Source organism: Desmodus rotundus, chromosome 3 (assembly GCF_022682495.2).
Source record: "Desmodus rotundus isolate HL8 chromosome 3, HLdesRot8A.1, whole genome shotgun sequence".
Taxonomy (NCBI): Eukaryota; Metazoa; Chordata; class Mammalia; order Chiroptera; family Phyllostomidae; genus Desmodus; species Desmodus rotundus.
Window position 1 is genome coordinate 22899938 of NC_071389.1, and position 15650 is coordinate 22915587.

Sequence of the window (15650 nt, forward strand, 5' to 3'; positions counted from 1 at the left end):
GCTGGGTGACAGACATGTAGGACATAATTATACCTGCCTCTGTTTTTAAAAAAAAAAAAAATGGAAATTTTCTATAATAATAATGTTTTTCAGAATTATTACATCAGATAGAGTTTGTATGTTCATTGCCAATTCTCTTACAGTGCTGAAGGAAGTCACGTTTCAGGACAGAGCAATGGACGCGATCCACAGGCTCTTGCCAAGGCTGTACAGATTCACCAAGATACCTTACGCACAATGTACTTTGCTTAAAAAATCCGAGAGTATTCTCTGAGAGGAAGAACTGAAAGATGAATTGACATACAACGTATGTTTCCGTGGAGTCTGTTGAGTGGGGATGCCTCCAGCCATACAGAAACCAACACTGTGGGGACCAGGGTCTGATTTTTATGTTGATACAAGGACGATTGTTTACGTCATCAAGGAACACAGCACCATTATGCAATATGAAACCAGCCAACTGCTTTTCTGTGCGGTCTCCTGTAGGAAGTATCGCCGTTGTTTTGTTTTCACTTTCTGTAGTCTAACCCTTTTAATGCCTTTACCTCAAGTTGCTTGGCAGCACAACTATCTTTGCAAAAAAAGTATAGAAAAGGTAAATGATGATTTTAAAAAAACACACCTACATGAATAATCAGTGATTGTTCATAATTATGTGTGCAAAAAAATTAATGTGCATTCGTGTATTCTTGTAAAAAGTATCTGTGTATACTTTAAGTGTATACATGTATACTTCATATACATATATATCTGGATCGACATGGATAATAGATATATATGTTCTCTGTATATATTTTATAGTTCATTCCATTGGGAAATTTCTTTCCCTTTTATTGTCCTCTCAGCACCACTTTTATTTCTCACTCTACCTCCCCTGCCTCATCACCTACATTTTTTTTCCTTAATGCTACCAGTGACATTCAAATGTCCGTGTATCTGATTCATTTGAATATGAAGCATGGTAAAGTAGACTTTTATTTTTATTTTGCACAGGCACTCCTCTCTCTTGTCTCATACACAATATTGAGTCCTCAGTTCTTGATGTTGCTTTCTTAAGGAGCGAAGTTATTTTATGTATGCGTGTGTGTGTATATGTGTTTTTGTAAGAGTCTGCGTCTACCACCTCCTGCTCTGCGTTTAATTTGCCATTTGTGCAAGGTGTGCATAAGCAGTAGCAACCCATTCTTTTTTTAGTGAGTTTGTTAAAGCTGCTATAAGTATAAAACCTTGTCAGAACTTACAACTCTTTCTCTCTGTAAGTGATACTTATTCTAAAGTCTTCTGTTTCTATGGATTATACATGGAAATCCCTTAAAGGATTTCTTTAGAGGGTAAATATTTTAAATGATTAGAACTCTGTAGGGTTGAGACCTCTGAAATTGGAGGGAGAGAAAGAAGGAGTTGTTTGTTTTTGTTTTGTTTTGTTTTGTTTTTTGCTAGTTTACTTGCTGCCTCTCATACCTTAATGTGATTTTCATATATATATTTTTATATATATGTGTGTGTATATATAAATATATATGTATGTATTTTGAAGTATAGCTTCCTTTTCCTTTATATTTATTAGAGTAGTGCTCAATGATTATAGAACTGTATTGGCAGCATCTTTTATAGAAATATAATCATGTTTATTTTAAGAACTGACAACCTGTTTTTGCTCTCTTTTCGTGCAATAAGCCGTTTGAAAAGAAAGCTGTATCTGTCTGACTCCTCTGCCCCAGACAGTGTTAGAGCAGGCACCTCCGCGATTTTAAAAGAGCAAAGTGATACAGCCTTAATTTCAGAAGGAAAGTTTTTTTTAATTTTCAAATCTAAAGCATTCTGACCCTTGAATATTAAAGATAAAATTGAACTTTTACCTAAATGATCATGAATAGATTAAAATTTAGAAGATATTTAAATTCTTTGAAATTAAATCATGTTTATGGAAGAATCATACTGGTTAGGTGCCCATTTTCATTTATTAAAATGAATCAGGAAAATGTGATATTTTAAAAAATATTTTTGCCAATTTACCACCAGTGTAACTTTCCTTTTAAAATTAGGGTTATGGTGACAAAGGAAGTTAGGACTTTGATTATTTTAAATGAGTTAAATCACTGAAATGTGGGGGAAAGTTTTGTAAAATTTTGCTTGATTGATTTCACTGTAAGATATTAAGAAGTACTATAAAGCTGTCAAAACCAAGTTCACCAGTAACATTGGATTCAGGGGAACTTTGCACTTTGTAACTCACGAAAATTGCATTTTACTATTCTTTTGCACTGGTTCAGAGTATAACTATTACAGATTGTTTCCAGGGGGCATTGTTAACCTCTCCAAATGTCATCTGTTCGTGAAAATGAATGGGTTAGCTCTGTAGTTTCTCTCTTACCTGTAACCCACTCTTACTGCCAGTTACTGTATTTTGAGCCTAAAATCTGAGCCCATGTCCTCCAACAGTTATGAAATCTTTTGTCCCTCTTCAGAAAACTAAGAAAGTACTGTATTTTGTATGTTTATTATATTGAAGTGTCTGAAATGCAATTTACAACACTGTTTCAAAGCTCTTTACATGAGGTAATATTTGTATAGTACAGTATATACATTTTTTCTCCCAACCCTATCCCCTTCTCCTCCAAAAAATCCTGTAAAGCATGTATTTTTTTTTTACATTGAAAATTCACTAAATATAGTAGTCAGCAACATGGGTAAGGGAAGAAAATTGTGTATTCTAGATGGTAAAAACTCGTTTGCTGTGTGCTTGCTCAGTATGAGTAAAACATCTTCCTTTGTCAGAGAGAGTTACACAGATTCATGTGGGAAACTTTAGGGCCCAGTAAAGAACTGTAAATACCCTTTCCCTATTCACTGCTTTACCTAATTTTCTTCAGTTATTTAGTGCCACATGCACTAGAGTGAAGCCCATAATTTAAATCTATTTGGAAGGACTTTTACAAAGGAAAAAAAATATTTTTTAAATATAAAGCTTTACCTTTGAAGTGAGTTCTTTTTTAGGGTTTCTTACAGTTTCAACATTATTAGTTTAAGGTTGGTTAACTTGAAAGAGTATGTAGAGTATATTTCTATTTTGCTTACTAACAAATTAGTATGTCACACTTACTTAGAAGAAACATTGTACTTAGAATTTTAAGATAAAAGAGTAAGAGGCAAATACTGTTTGAATTTTGTTTTAATTATTATTGCACTTCTGGTGTAGAATTCCTGATCATTTTTATTTTTTAAAAAGATCGTTCTGAATGTAATGGCCATGAAACTCAACAGCGACCTGTCTGTTCTGCCCTTGCTCACTAGCTGTATAACGAATGCTGAGTTTTGGTCTGCTGTTGTCTGTGATGGACAGTATCAGAGTGACTTTAAAATATCAGTTCCAAAAACTGGTGTAACCGACGTTCATGCAAAGAAGAGTTGGGAGTTTAGTGTATATCCTGGGTAGCAAATGAGTCTGTGTAAAGTGCTGATACATGTTATTATATTGTAGTTTCAAGTTACTGGCATTGAGGACCATACATTTATAATACTGTAGCTGCTATATTTATTTAAGTAGAGTCCGACAGTTACTACACCAAATAATAAGGAGATGAGCAGGATTCAAGGCTAGTGTTAGAACCCCCTCTTTTTTCCCTAAATAATAATTACGAACATGAAATACCAAGGTAACAAAGGGTGCTGCCATTTTAGTTTCAATTTAATACCAGGATAGTGTTTGTTTGTTTTAGAAATACGGAGTTTTCCTTTTAGCAGTTTTGAAAAAGGGTACCTCAACCTCCTCAGTACTGGTTTTGGCATATTTTCATAGAAGTAAAGATGTCCTTTATTTCTTAATACTTTACCTTTTGCCCTGGCCGGTAGCTCAGTCGTTTGGAGTGCTGTCCTCATGTACCGGGGTTGCGAGTTTGATCCTCAGTGGGGCACGCTCAGGAAATCAGCCAGGGAGTGCATGAATGAGTGGAACGGCCAGTCGGTGTTTCTCTCTCTTCCTCCCTTCCTCCCCTTCCTCCCTCTCTCTCTCACTCGAAAAATCAATAAATAAAACTAAAAATATATATATATATATATATATTTTACCATTAACAAGTTTCTCACAAAAAATATTCTTCTATGGAAATCTTCCTGTTTGTAACCTGTTAATTTATTTCTCTTCCTAGAAGAGAGTCTAGAAGGAATTCTAGTAGGAATGTACTGGGTGTTTCGGAAGGCACACGGTAAAGATTCATCTCTACCTTCTAGCATAGGGACTCCTAGCCTTCTGAAGTTCTATACTAGTATTCCCGACGAGGTTCTCTGATGGCCCACTACTGCCTAATGTTTACTTATATATTTGTACTAAAATGGATTTTAGTATGATAGAGCTCGTGACGGACTTGGTCATGACGGACTTCAGGTGTATCTAGGGAAATACAAGCTGAGTTGCCATTCAGTAGAAATGGCTGGCAGAGGTTCTCAGTGTTTAAGGAAAAGGTGAACACTCAGAGTGCCAGTAATACATCTGAAGTAATTAGATGGATTATAGGCCAGGAAATAGAGACCCTTGTTCAAGGAATTTGGTGGGTGTTTTCAGAGGCTAACCTGAATTTACCAGGAGTGGTGATTTTATGAAATGGACGAAGCCAGCCACTTGGTTTTAGCTAGAGTATTTTGTAGTCTTGCTATTTCAAATTTGATAATAATGTTTTGCCAACAAGCTTAACTGACAGCTCTGCATAACTTTTATTCAGTATCATAAAACCTGAGTTTAATATTTGCTTAACTCATCATTTTAAATGTTCTCCTATTGAATACTTCTAAAGATAGGTTGTCCCCAACAGTAGCCTGCCACTTAAATTACCTTTTATATCTTTCTTTATTTTTCTCTATTCCTCCTGCAGTCTGTTTCTTGTTTTATAAAAAGCTTTTGTCCTTTTTTAAAAAAATGATCTTTTATGAGTTATCAGTCAAGCTTCATTGGCCTGGCATCTTTATTTTGGCTTTTTTTATCCCTAGATAGTTTTTTAGTCCTTTTCACTCTTTTTGAGAATTCATGAATGTGTTACAGCCACAGTCATAATAGTTGGGAGACTCTATGTCAAGGAGGGCGCTGTAACTCCGACTCTGGAGTCAGTCAGTATTTTCCCGTTTCTCTCCCATTTGTTCATATAAATAAAGCACTTTCGTGATTCTGCAGGAGTCAAAAAATAAAAAAAGAAAACTTGGTAAAATCAGTACTACAGAAATATATGAAAGTGAGAATTTTCCTCAAAAAAATCTTTTTTTTTAAATTCCTGCTTTTGCTAAGAACATTCTTGATCAGTGGCAATGTTAAAAATGATACTGTTTTTAGTGAAACCTAAGCTGACTCCCAGAAGTAATAAAATTTCTCCCATTTACTCCTCCTTCGCTTCCCTTCTCTTTTCCTTTCCCTTCCCTTCCTTTCCTTCCCCACCCTCTCTACTTATATATATATATATATATATATATATATATATATATATATATATATAAATGGGAAAATATTTTGACTTTCTCCTACTTTTAAAAATGGTACATTTCAGTTTATAATTTTCCATGTCAGTCAAAATAATTTATTTTAACTAAGATAAATGGTCAGTGCTTGTACTAATACTATCTACTACTAGTTGAATTTTATTTTTCTTTACCCATGAAAGATAGTGCCCTAGGTTTTTACAGTGTTGATTGAGCCTCAAGAATCTTTTGCTTTTAAAGTACGGAAGTTAAAGGTTCTAATTCACATTAAAGATAGATAATAAATTTAATATGGATGATTGAGATTTATCAATGAGAAATCGGTTGAAGTATCAGGTAACAAATAGTGTTACAAAATGAAGATTCTGTCCAATCATACATCCAGCCATGGGTCTCATTTCTTTTTGAAATCAGTGTCTGAGGTAACCGAAATCCAGTGTATCTAGGGTCTCAGTAAAGAAACGATATTCTTTGGGTTGGACTCTTGAGTTAAATTTTTAAATCATTTTTGTGAAGCAAGGAGGTTCTTAGAAAGTGCCTTTTCAGAAGATGGTGCTAAAGATTTTTATTTTTCAAATAGTGTGAGGCTAAAACTTTAAAAAATAAATTATTTTAGAACTCCAAGAGTATGACAGTTTCATATAAATAATGTTACTTGTTGTCCTGAATCTGGTCCAAGGGAGTGAAGGGAAGCTTTTATTCGGTAAAGTATCTAGGTAAATGCTCACCAGATACATTTTGTAAGTTTGAAAACAAAATTTTTAATGCTTTCAGTTCTCAGCTGTGTTGAAGCTAATCTTGAAGGCACATAAAACAGCAAATTTGCTTTAACTTTTTAACAAGAATATAGGTAAAATTGCAGGTGCCCAGAAGGAAAGGAACTATATGTCGTAGGCTCCCTGTCCTTTTTGTCCCCCGGCATAGACTGGCCCTTTTATAAATATCTATTGGGCCACCTTTTCTAAATAATTTTTTTTTAAAGATTGCTTGTCAAGGGAGAGCCAAGTCATCGTGGAAATCAGTTTAAGAGAAGGATTATGTCTCTATATTTAGGGAAGTTTTCTTTTTTAGGAACCAAAACATATTTTTAATTATTCTTTTTCTGGCACGGGGGAACTATGCAAAATGACACTGCATCTAAAAGGGTGTGATCAGTTCCTTCGATACAGAAATGCGAAACTGGGCTTTGGAGGAAGTGCGCAGAAGGAAGGGTAACAGGGCCGTTCATACTTACTAGAAATTCAGTTTTCTGTAGAAAGCAGTTTCCCCCCGGACTAGGAAACAGTAACTAGGAGTAAGTGATCACCTAACCAGTTCTTGCTTGTGAATTTGGCGAGCATTCTTCGAAAAAAGAGTAGACTAAAAACAAAAAAACACCACACCTCAGTAACCTTCTATGCTGCATTATGTAATAATGATAGTAAAATTATATTGTTTGTTTGGAGTGTACTATGTCCGCAAATATCAATGCATATTAAACTTTTTCATTTTTATAATGTCTTAATAGCAGTTACGAGTTTATTTTTTAATATTAGTTTTTCTATTGTGATGTTTATATTTATTGGCAATTTGTGTGCGACTTTTATATTTTGCTTAGATGTTGGTTTTAAGGTATTTTATTTTTATAGATATTTCTAGCTTTTCCTCTTTCTTTGTAATACTAGCAAAGATTAAGGTGGAATGTTAATACACCAACCAAAACTACTAATTCTATAAAGTCTAGAATTTGGATTTTTACCAATAAACTATTAACGCTGTTTTCTAACTTAGAATATTTAATGTTGTTTATATAGTGGGCATTAAAAACAGTCTTTAGACAGATTTCTAAATGTGGAGGGGAGGTGGGTCTTTTCTGTAATTTAGATTTCTTTCCCGTGAGTAGCAAACTAACACTAACAGATTGGATTTACTTTACCTGATCTGCAGTTTCGGAGTAACTTGTCAAATAAATGAGTGTTACATTTCTTTTTAACTTCAGTTGCTTTGAAACCACTTAAATGGTTTTATCTTCCAGCATTAGGATTATGATACCATTTTTATAGGCCTGGAAAACAAATAGCAAACAATCCAGAAGTCATTGATAACTGACTTCAAAGTGGGATTTTTTCCCCCATAATTATATTATATGGAAGATTTGCTACCCTGATCTTTTCCCTAGCATGCTTTAAAGTTGATTCAACCCTGAGCCTCAATGAAGAAACAGAGTTTAAGTGACTAGGGGAGCTAAGGATAAAGACTGATTAATGTATTATTTCAGCTCCTTAAAAATTTAGCAAGGTGCCCTGGCTGGTATGGCTCAGTGGATGGAGCACTGGCCTGTGAACCGAAAGGTCACCGGTTCAATTCCCAGTCAGGGCACATGGCTGGGTTGCTGGCCAATTGGGGTGTACGAGAGGCAACCAAGCCATGATTCTCGAGCACATGGGTGTTTCTCTCCCTCTCTGTCTCCCTCCCTTCCCCTCTCTCTAAAAATAATTAAATAAAAATCTTTAATTAAAAAAATAAAAAGTTAACAAAGTAATAATAATTGATGAATGTGAATTAATTGAAAGGAGTGAAAAACATTATTATAGACTATTAATTTCAAGCATATATGGTCACTCTACTTTCGTAGTGAACAGATCAAGCTTATTTATATTGGCAACTAACTTTTTATAAAGGTACATGAAAAAAAAATGACTTCTCTTAAGCAGGTAAAATATTTCCACTGTATTTTTACACTGTGAATTTGCTTGGTAAGCCTTTTTTTTTTTTTTCCTGTAAGAGATCAGAAGATAAATATTACCCCATCCTCAGAGTTTTAAATTCTAAATTATCAGGGTTCAGTGTATGGCATTTTACTGTATTATAATCTATTCTTCCACTGAGAAGGGGGTAGATGAGAAAGTTTTAAGTAATTGGGAGAATGTTATTTTTATATTATGTAAAATTTTGCAATTTAAAGTGAATCAGCATGAGAATTCATATACACATTAGCCATATTGTTTCTTTTTGCATTTTTGCCAGTTACAGTAGTTTTATATAGGAATCAGAGCTACTTCCTTCACCCCTCCCACACAGTGGAAGATTGGTACTCTGATTATAGCAATTTGTTGCTACTAAATAAAAGCTAAATATGTTTCAAGCAGTCATACGGTTTTGTTACACATATATGCTCCCCTCTTAAGGATATTTACTGTGTATATAACTTTAATAGTTTTATTCATTGTTTCAGCATTGTCCTAGGATGACAGGCATATAATTGTAGACCAACATTGTTAAAGCAGCCTTGAGTAGAAATAGTCCTTTATTTATTTTTTTTTTTCCTTCTGAAAGCTCATAGGAACCTGGCACATAGAGCTTATTTTGGTCTTTTAACTGTTTGCCTCCATAAATCAAGGTGCCTGGCCTCAGTACTGAGTTGCTGTGGCGGACTGCGGGGTGACTTGCCCTTCTTTGTCATCCACCTCTTCAGAAGGAAGTGTTTGTGCATTACTGCTGGTTCGTCCCCAGAACTGTCAGGAACGGTCTTCCGTGAGTAGAAAACAGATGGGACGGTTGGTCATTAGAACTTTGCTTTTTTTATTTCTTTTTTTGTGTGTGTTTTCATACAAATGAAATTTTTGTTTCGTTACAGATGTGCATACAGTTAAAAATTGACTGTATGCACATCTACAATTTTATGTTTTAAATTTAAGAGGCTGTGCCAGAGAGGAAGATTACTCTGGTATTTAATGCCTAAATCTTTTCCATCTTTATTTACTTTGTGGCTTTAGTTGGAAGGATAAACAAACAAATCCCTTAGTTTGGCCCTTTAATAATAATTTCAGCACAAATGAAGGAAAGACTCTCTCTACAAAGATGTGGCATTTGTGACTAGCTTTATTATAAGAACCTGTGAAAACCGGAGGTCTTTGTAAAGAAATAAACTAGTGGGCCCTGGCTAATGTAGCTCAGTGGATTGAGGGCTGGCCTGCAAACTAAACGGTCGCCAGTTCGATTCCTAGTCAGGGCTCATGCCTGGGTTGCTGGCCAGGTCCCCAGTAGGGGACGTGCGAGAGGCAACCACACATTGATGTTTCTCTCCCTCTCTTTTTCACTCCCTTCCCCTTTCTCTAAAAATAATTAAGTAAAATCTTAAAAAAAAAAAAAAAAAAAGAAAAGAAAAGAAAGAAACTAGTGGAATTGTGAGAGTATGTAGTGAGGATGGAAAAGAGGAAAAAAATTCTTTGCTAGGATCCTTGAATAGAAACCTTAGAATTACTTCATATTTGTCTAGTTTTCACAGCCACATTGTAAAATCTGTTTGAACAAGAAGAGTGCCTCTGTGTGTGTTGTCCCACATGTAAAGCTGCATCTGTTCTCATTAAATCGGAGACGTCTTGGAAGTCGCTTCTGAATTATAATAAAGAAATTGAACGAAGTATTTATCCTTAAATAGACATTGCTGCCAACATGGCATCTCCAGCTTTTCCCTTTACACAGAATACACCAAGCAGGGCATTTCCAGACAAGGTAGTCTTTCCTGTAACAAAAATGTTTTTGGTGGAAGGTTTAGGGAAAACCCCGATAGGCTGTAATGAAGGAGGGATTCTGCCTCATGGACACAGTCCAGCCAGGTTAATGAATTCAATTTGGTCCCAGGGAGCTTAACAAGAAGCTTTGGGTTTTGGTAGCAATAGACTTGGCTCTTCAATAGTAATGAACTACAAATACCTCCCAGTCTCACAGAAAGTGATTGATGTCAGGGTATTGATGATGGCCCCGCAAATGTGCACGAGCTCTTTCTAGTTCAACGCCAGGTATATAGCAAGCACTAACTGAAATCTTTCATAGTTTGTCCCTGTAAGATTCTTTAAAAGTTTTGCAAGAGATTTCTCATTTCTTACTTAGCCCAGGCTACAACCCCTTTCTCCTGCAAAAAAGAAAAAAGGGATTTAGAAGCAGTTAATATAGAATCCTACTGTGAGTGAGTAATAAAGTCTTAATACCTGGGGCACGAGGGTCACATGCCACAAGTTACAGCTTGATTGGGAGACTGAGCACTTTTTTACGTGCAGGTTCTAAAGTTTTTCCTTTGACATACTTTTATTTATTCACAGGCCATCCTGTTTTGTAAAATAATCTGTTTATGCCATTTATGAATCCTGCAGGGTCTCACCCCTCATACGCACACACACAGTTAAAAATAAAGGGGGGAGGGATAAAAGAAAAAGGGTATAATACGAATCCTTAGAATGTAACTTCCGTTAATGCAGATGGAAAGAAACCCTAATTCGGTTAAGTGGGAATTAAGACGGAAGTGTTAACGCAGCGGGTACAATGTCTAGCCATAGAATTTTTTTGCTAGCTTTAGAGTGATAGTGTTGACAGCAAATCTATCTGAAATAGGATGCTACAGCAAAGTGATAAAAGAAAGTTATTCTTGGAAGTAATAATCGTCTGCAACAGAGATCCCCGTATTCTGAAGGAATATATAGTTTCTGGTTTTAATGAATCAAACTGTGACTTAAACTTTAACAGATTTGTGATTTTTATTCTGACACGTTTTCTTCAATATATGAAAATCATATTGAATGGACACTTAGACTATTCTTTCCTCTTAATTTACATACTGATTCATTCCGACTTCAGTCAGACATGTCTCTCACATATCCCTCTTGGTGTGTGCAAAATTCCATAGGAAAAAAATTCTTAAGCTCATTTCCTAGTCAAACTTGAGCTGTAAAGAACAAAGCATTTCAAAGTGTTTTCAAATTGCAGGAACTTGTAATTTGAAGACTGTTAAGAACTTGTTGCCTTTGAGGATTGAGAAAGGGCTCTAAAACTTGAGGCAGAGATTTGGAGATCAGTCAGAGCTGTGCCACTAGTTCGCTCTGTGTCCTTGGGCAGTTTCCTAATCTCTCTGTGCCTCCTTTCTCCTTTTAAAATGGTAGGGACAATACCGGCCCTTACCTCACCAAGCTGCTGTAAGAATAGGGTGTTTGCAAGGTGCTTGAATTCTCCAAAAGAAAAGCTGGTCGGAAGTTTCAAGCTAATACTGTAGAATCTTATTGTATGAAGGGTTCACTCACAGTTTGCCTCTATGAAAGTAACTTTAATTACCATAGATCGTTTTATCAAACAGGTATAAAAGAAATGGCGGCCTTCTCGTGGTATGCTGTTCACTGACAAACATACCCTCTTCTGTTTTCTCCCCTGCCAGATAGATAGCACACCAGCTGAATTTTCTCTGTAATAATCCTTAGCAATAGTATAACTTCAAGAGCCAAGCCCCATTTAGCGGTGCTATGGCAGCTGCCATTGTATTTTGAGGTAGATTTAGGCGGTGAAACCATGAGATAATCAGAAATTAACCTTGCCTTTTCCCTCCAGGTATTTTCGCTGCATATTGCACCAGAGGCTGTTGTACAGCCTCGTCATTAGCCCTTTGTTTCTTAGCAGATTTTTGGCACCTTGTTTAGGAGTAGGGGATTGCGTTTTATGAAGGAAAGGGTGCTTATTTCTCTCATCAATTTGCAGAGTTCAACCTTGCTTTCCAACCACCATGTATCTGTAAAAGTTAAAACAGAGTGAAAGGGGTTTTTGCTTCATTTTAATCCAATTTTCAACATCTGCAGGTGATGTCGGCCAGCCTGTTAGTGTCTGATCCAGTTATCTTTATGGATCGAGGGCGAAACCTTACATTTTGTAGACTTACCCATTTCCCCCAGGGGCAGGGGGCTCTTTTTTCTAGGAAATAACAAAGGGCACATCACCACAGGTCGTGTAAGCAATTCCTTGTTGCAACAAACAAGTTTTGGTTTTGGTTTTCAGGAAAAAAAAAATGCATTTTAGGTACACAGGGTATGGATACGTTCAACATCTATTTCGTATCTCAAGAGACGCTGGCCTCCCCTTGTGGCGGGCAGCCGGGCTTTTCCAGCTCATCACTGACGTAGATACTGTCTGTCGTAATTTTATAGGATGATGAGAATTGCAAGTCCTGGAAGTAAAAAGTTGAGAAGTTTCATGTTTGGAAAATAAAGTCCACCTTGCTGAGTGAGACAGCTACGAACATTAATATATCAGGAGTACTTGTAAACAATTTTTGCTGTAGTCGGCAGCTTTAATGTTTCTCTTCAGTTATAGGCAGACCCATAAAAGTATTACTGTGTCGTTCTCGTGGACTAGTTCGTGGATGCATCCACAGACTGGGAAGCAGTGGGGTGTGTGTGTGTGTGTGTGTGTGTGTAAATATTTGATGTTTATAACACTGTATTATATAAGTTTATATAGAGAAAAACAACATGTTTCTTTAGTGTTTTGGGGACTAAAATTGTAATGTAACCATTCCAGTGTAATCTGACCCCTCAGCCTAGAGAGCATTGATACTACACACAAATGCGCACCCCTAAAGCATTGCTAACTGCTCCCACTTTTGATAAGTGCTGCTTTTTTTTAAACCCTAAGTAACGGAGGAGGACATAGCACTCTTTTTAAAGGGGCTCTTCTGAAAAGTAATGTAAATTCAGGACCTGTGGGGAGGGCGGGGCCACCTGCAGACACCCTGCAGATGGACAAAGAGCCTTTTAAATTTTACTTTTTAACCATCTTGACCGTGTGTGCCTATTTGTATTGCAGATGTGAACTATTTTGGGGGGTCAATATCAGTATGTTTTGAAGCTGAATTGTTGCATAAAGTCAGAGTAACTTGTTGTCCATCTTCCGTTTCCACACTAACTGTTCTTGCCAAATACTTCTACTGATACCAGGTTTCAGCGTGGTAAAATGATGGGAGTCCCCAACCTCCTTCCTCACCTTCCCTCCCCGGTCTTACACCTGGCCTTAAAGAACAATTTCCTGTAGTAATTCAAGGACTGTAGAATTTCAAAACGCTCATAAGCCTTCCTTTGTCAATGTTTGGTTACACAGTAACATCAGTTAAAACAGTGGAGTGAGTCCGAGTTTGTAATGTGCTGTCGGACCACGTAAGATCTTGAATTACACTAAACTTGACTGGCACGTTTTACTGAGAGGAAACACGGTGGGGGTGGGAGAAGTCTATAATATCTTTGGAATCACTGTATAATTAGAAACACCAAATGCTCGATCCTGTCACTGTGTACTCGGGGGCCAGGCTTTGGATTTGATTGCCATTTTAATTCCTTGAAGACTATATGTAATTATGATGAGCAGAAGGAAAATAAAGTTTTTAAACAAAAGGTTTTTTTTTTTTATTTGTATTTAAAGTTTGGTAGTAAATTTTCTACTTTCAGTTCATTTATCTTCCCAAAAATTACTACAAAAACTGAAGGTTGAGATTGAGACGCTTGAAGAAGCCGCTTTTTAAGCACTTCAGTCACAATATTTTGTTAAAGAAATTCTCATAATTCTTTCTGAGCCAAACTGTCACCTTAATGTCCTGTGACAGAACCACTCCTGGTTTTTATTTTTATTTTATTGCCATTCTGCATTTTGGAAAGGTTCTATGTTGTATTTGTTTTTGATCCTTGGTTTTTAAAAATGAATGGTTTTAATGTTGCTTAGCTTCAGTTTGATGTGTAATTCTCCCTAATAATTGCAATAAAAAGAAAAGCTTTGCTTCAGACTTTCTGTTGTGTGACCATCATTCCAGCCATTAGGTAAAGGGGACCGGCGCGATAGCGGGGAAGGAGTTCAGGTTTCAGGACACAGGAAGTTTTGGGCTCAAACCTGGCTTGTGTGACACTCGGACAAGCTCCTTGGTGCGTCTGAGCCTCGGTTCCGTCTGCTGTGGGACAGGACGTGAGGTAACACATGGAAAGTGCCTAATAATGCTGGGCGTGTGGACGGAGCTCGGGTTTTAAAGATGTTCTCCCCCAACTCTGTGTTTCCTTAAATAAAAGACATTGGGCGGAGAGGTAAGAAAGGAAGGCAGGAAGTGAGGCTGTAAAGGACTTTAAGAACAATTAGAAAAAAGCCCTGCCTGATACCGCTTGGTGGATGGAGTGCTGGCCTGCGAACCAAAAGGTCACTGCTTCAGTTCCCAGTTGGGACACATGCCTGGGTTGCAGGTCAGGTCCCCGGTGGGGGGGTGCATGAGAGACAACCACACATTGATGTTTCTCTCCCTCTCTCCTCCCTCCCTTCCCCTCTGTCTATAAGTAAAATCTTAATTAAAAAAAAAATTAGAATAAAAATTGAAATGAGCTAGGGGACTCTTCACAGGCCCAGAAGTGGATAGCCCAGGTATAATCAAGAAAACACTGGACTAAAGCTTTGGGAACCGACTCTCACCTGTCATACCTGTGTATCATAGGTATATCACCTCACTGTATAACTGAAGTTACTGGAGAAGATCTCACAAAAACCCCTCGACAAGTGAGGAGGGTCAGCAACTTCATATTATTACTCCCCCATGGCTACCGTCGGGAAACGCAGTAGTGGTCGCCCCCTTTGCGTGGGGCAGGCCGTCTCCACAGCCCCCAGCACTGTCTCTCTGCCTCACTGGCACTGGCATTTCTCTTGCCACCACTGGACTCAAAAGTGCAAGGTGAGGCCTCGCAGGAATGCCTTTGAGGACGGGCTCCTTACGGAGGGGGGGGGGCAGGCGGGACTAACTACTTTGAAGCAGTTCAGCCTAGATTATTAAAAACTTCTTCCTTCATAATTTCCCTTTACCCTATTTATGTTCTCCAGAACATCAGAAATTAAGTCTAATCCCTTCTTTCTATTACATATTACATATAGTACATACTACATACATATTACATATTCCCCATCCTAGTCTCCCAGCCACACGTCCCCAGACTGTAGACGAGCGCTAACAACACTGTGCTCTTGAAGAATCCTGGGACTAATGCTAAAGAGGTACTGGTTAGCTTGCTCCCAAATGCTGGTGGGTTTGTGGTTGGTTTGTTTTAACTATGTGTCAGTTGAAAAGTACGACAAGTTGAAGAGAATCACTTTAATGCCAGTCTGCCCAGTAACTACACTAGTAGAGAAGGTTTCAAAAAAAGGTTTTTTTTGAAGGTTTCATTCAGTAATGATGCCCAAGTTCATACAGTTAAATGGGAGAAGTATGTGTTACAGTAACACTAAGACCGCACTCTGAAAAACGTAATACCAGAAAGTATGGTACCGGAAGTTACCACAATTAGCTAGGCAGACTGTAATCAGCCCATGACTTTGATTGAGATGTGCTAAACTGGACAGAACAGATCACCAATTATATGAGAGCTCAAGTG

At 37.2% G+C, this 15650-nt stretch overlaps 1 protein-coding gene across 6 annotated transcripts in view; it reads left to right on the top strand.

The window, feature by feature from the left end:
• Nucleotides 1-14032, top strand: part of LOC112299352 (protein argonaute-3) — a 118424-nt gene extending 104392 nt beyond the window's left edge. For all 6 annotated transcript variants that reach the window (XM_024554572.4, XM_053919607.2, XM_053919608.1 and 3 more), the window contains one exon: nt 144-14032. In XM_024554572.4, the coding sequence (XP_024410340.2) occupies nt 144-252 (109 nt within the window). In that variant the 3' untranslated portion in view covers nt 253-14032. The remainder of the gene's footprint in view (nt 1-143) is intronic.
• The last annotated feature ends 1618 nt before the right edge of the window (nt 14033-15650 follow it).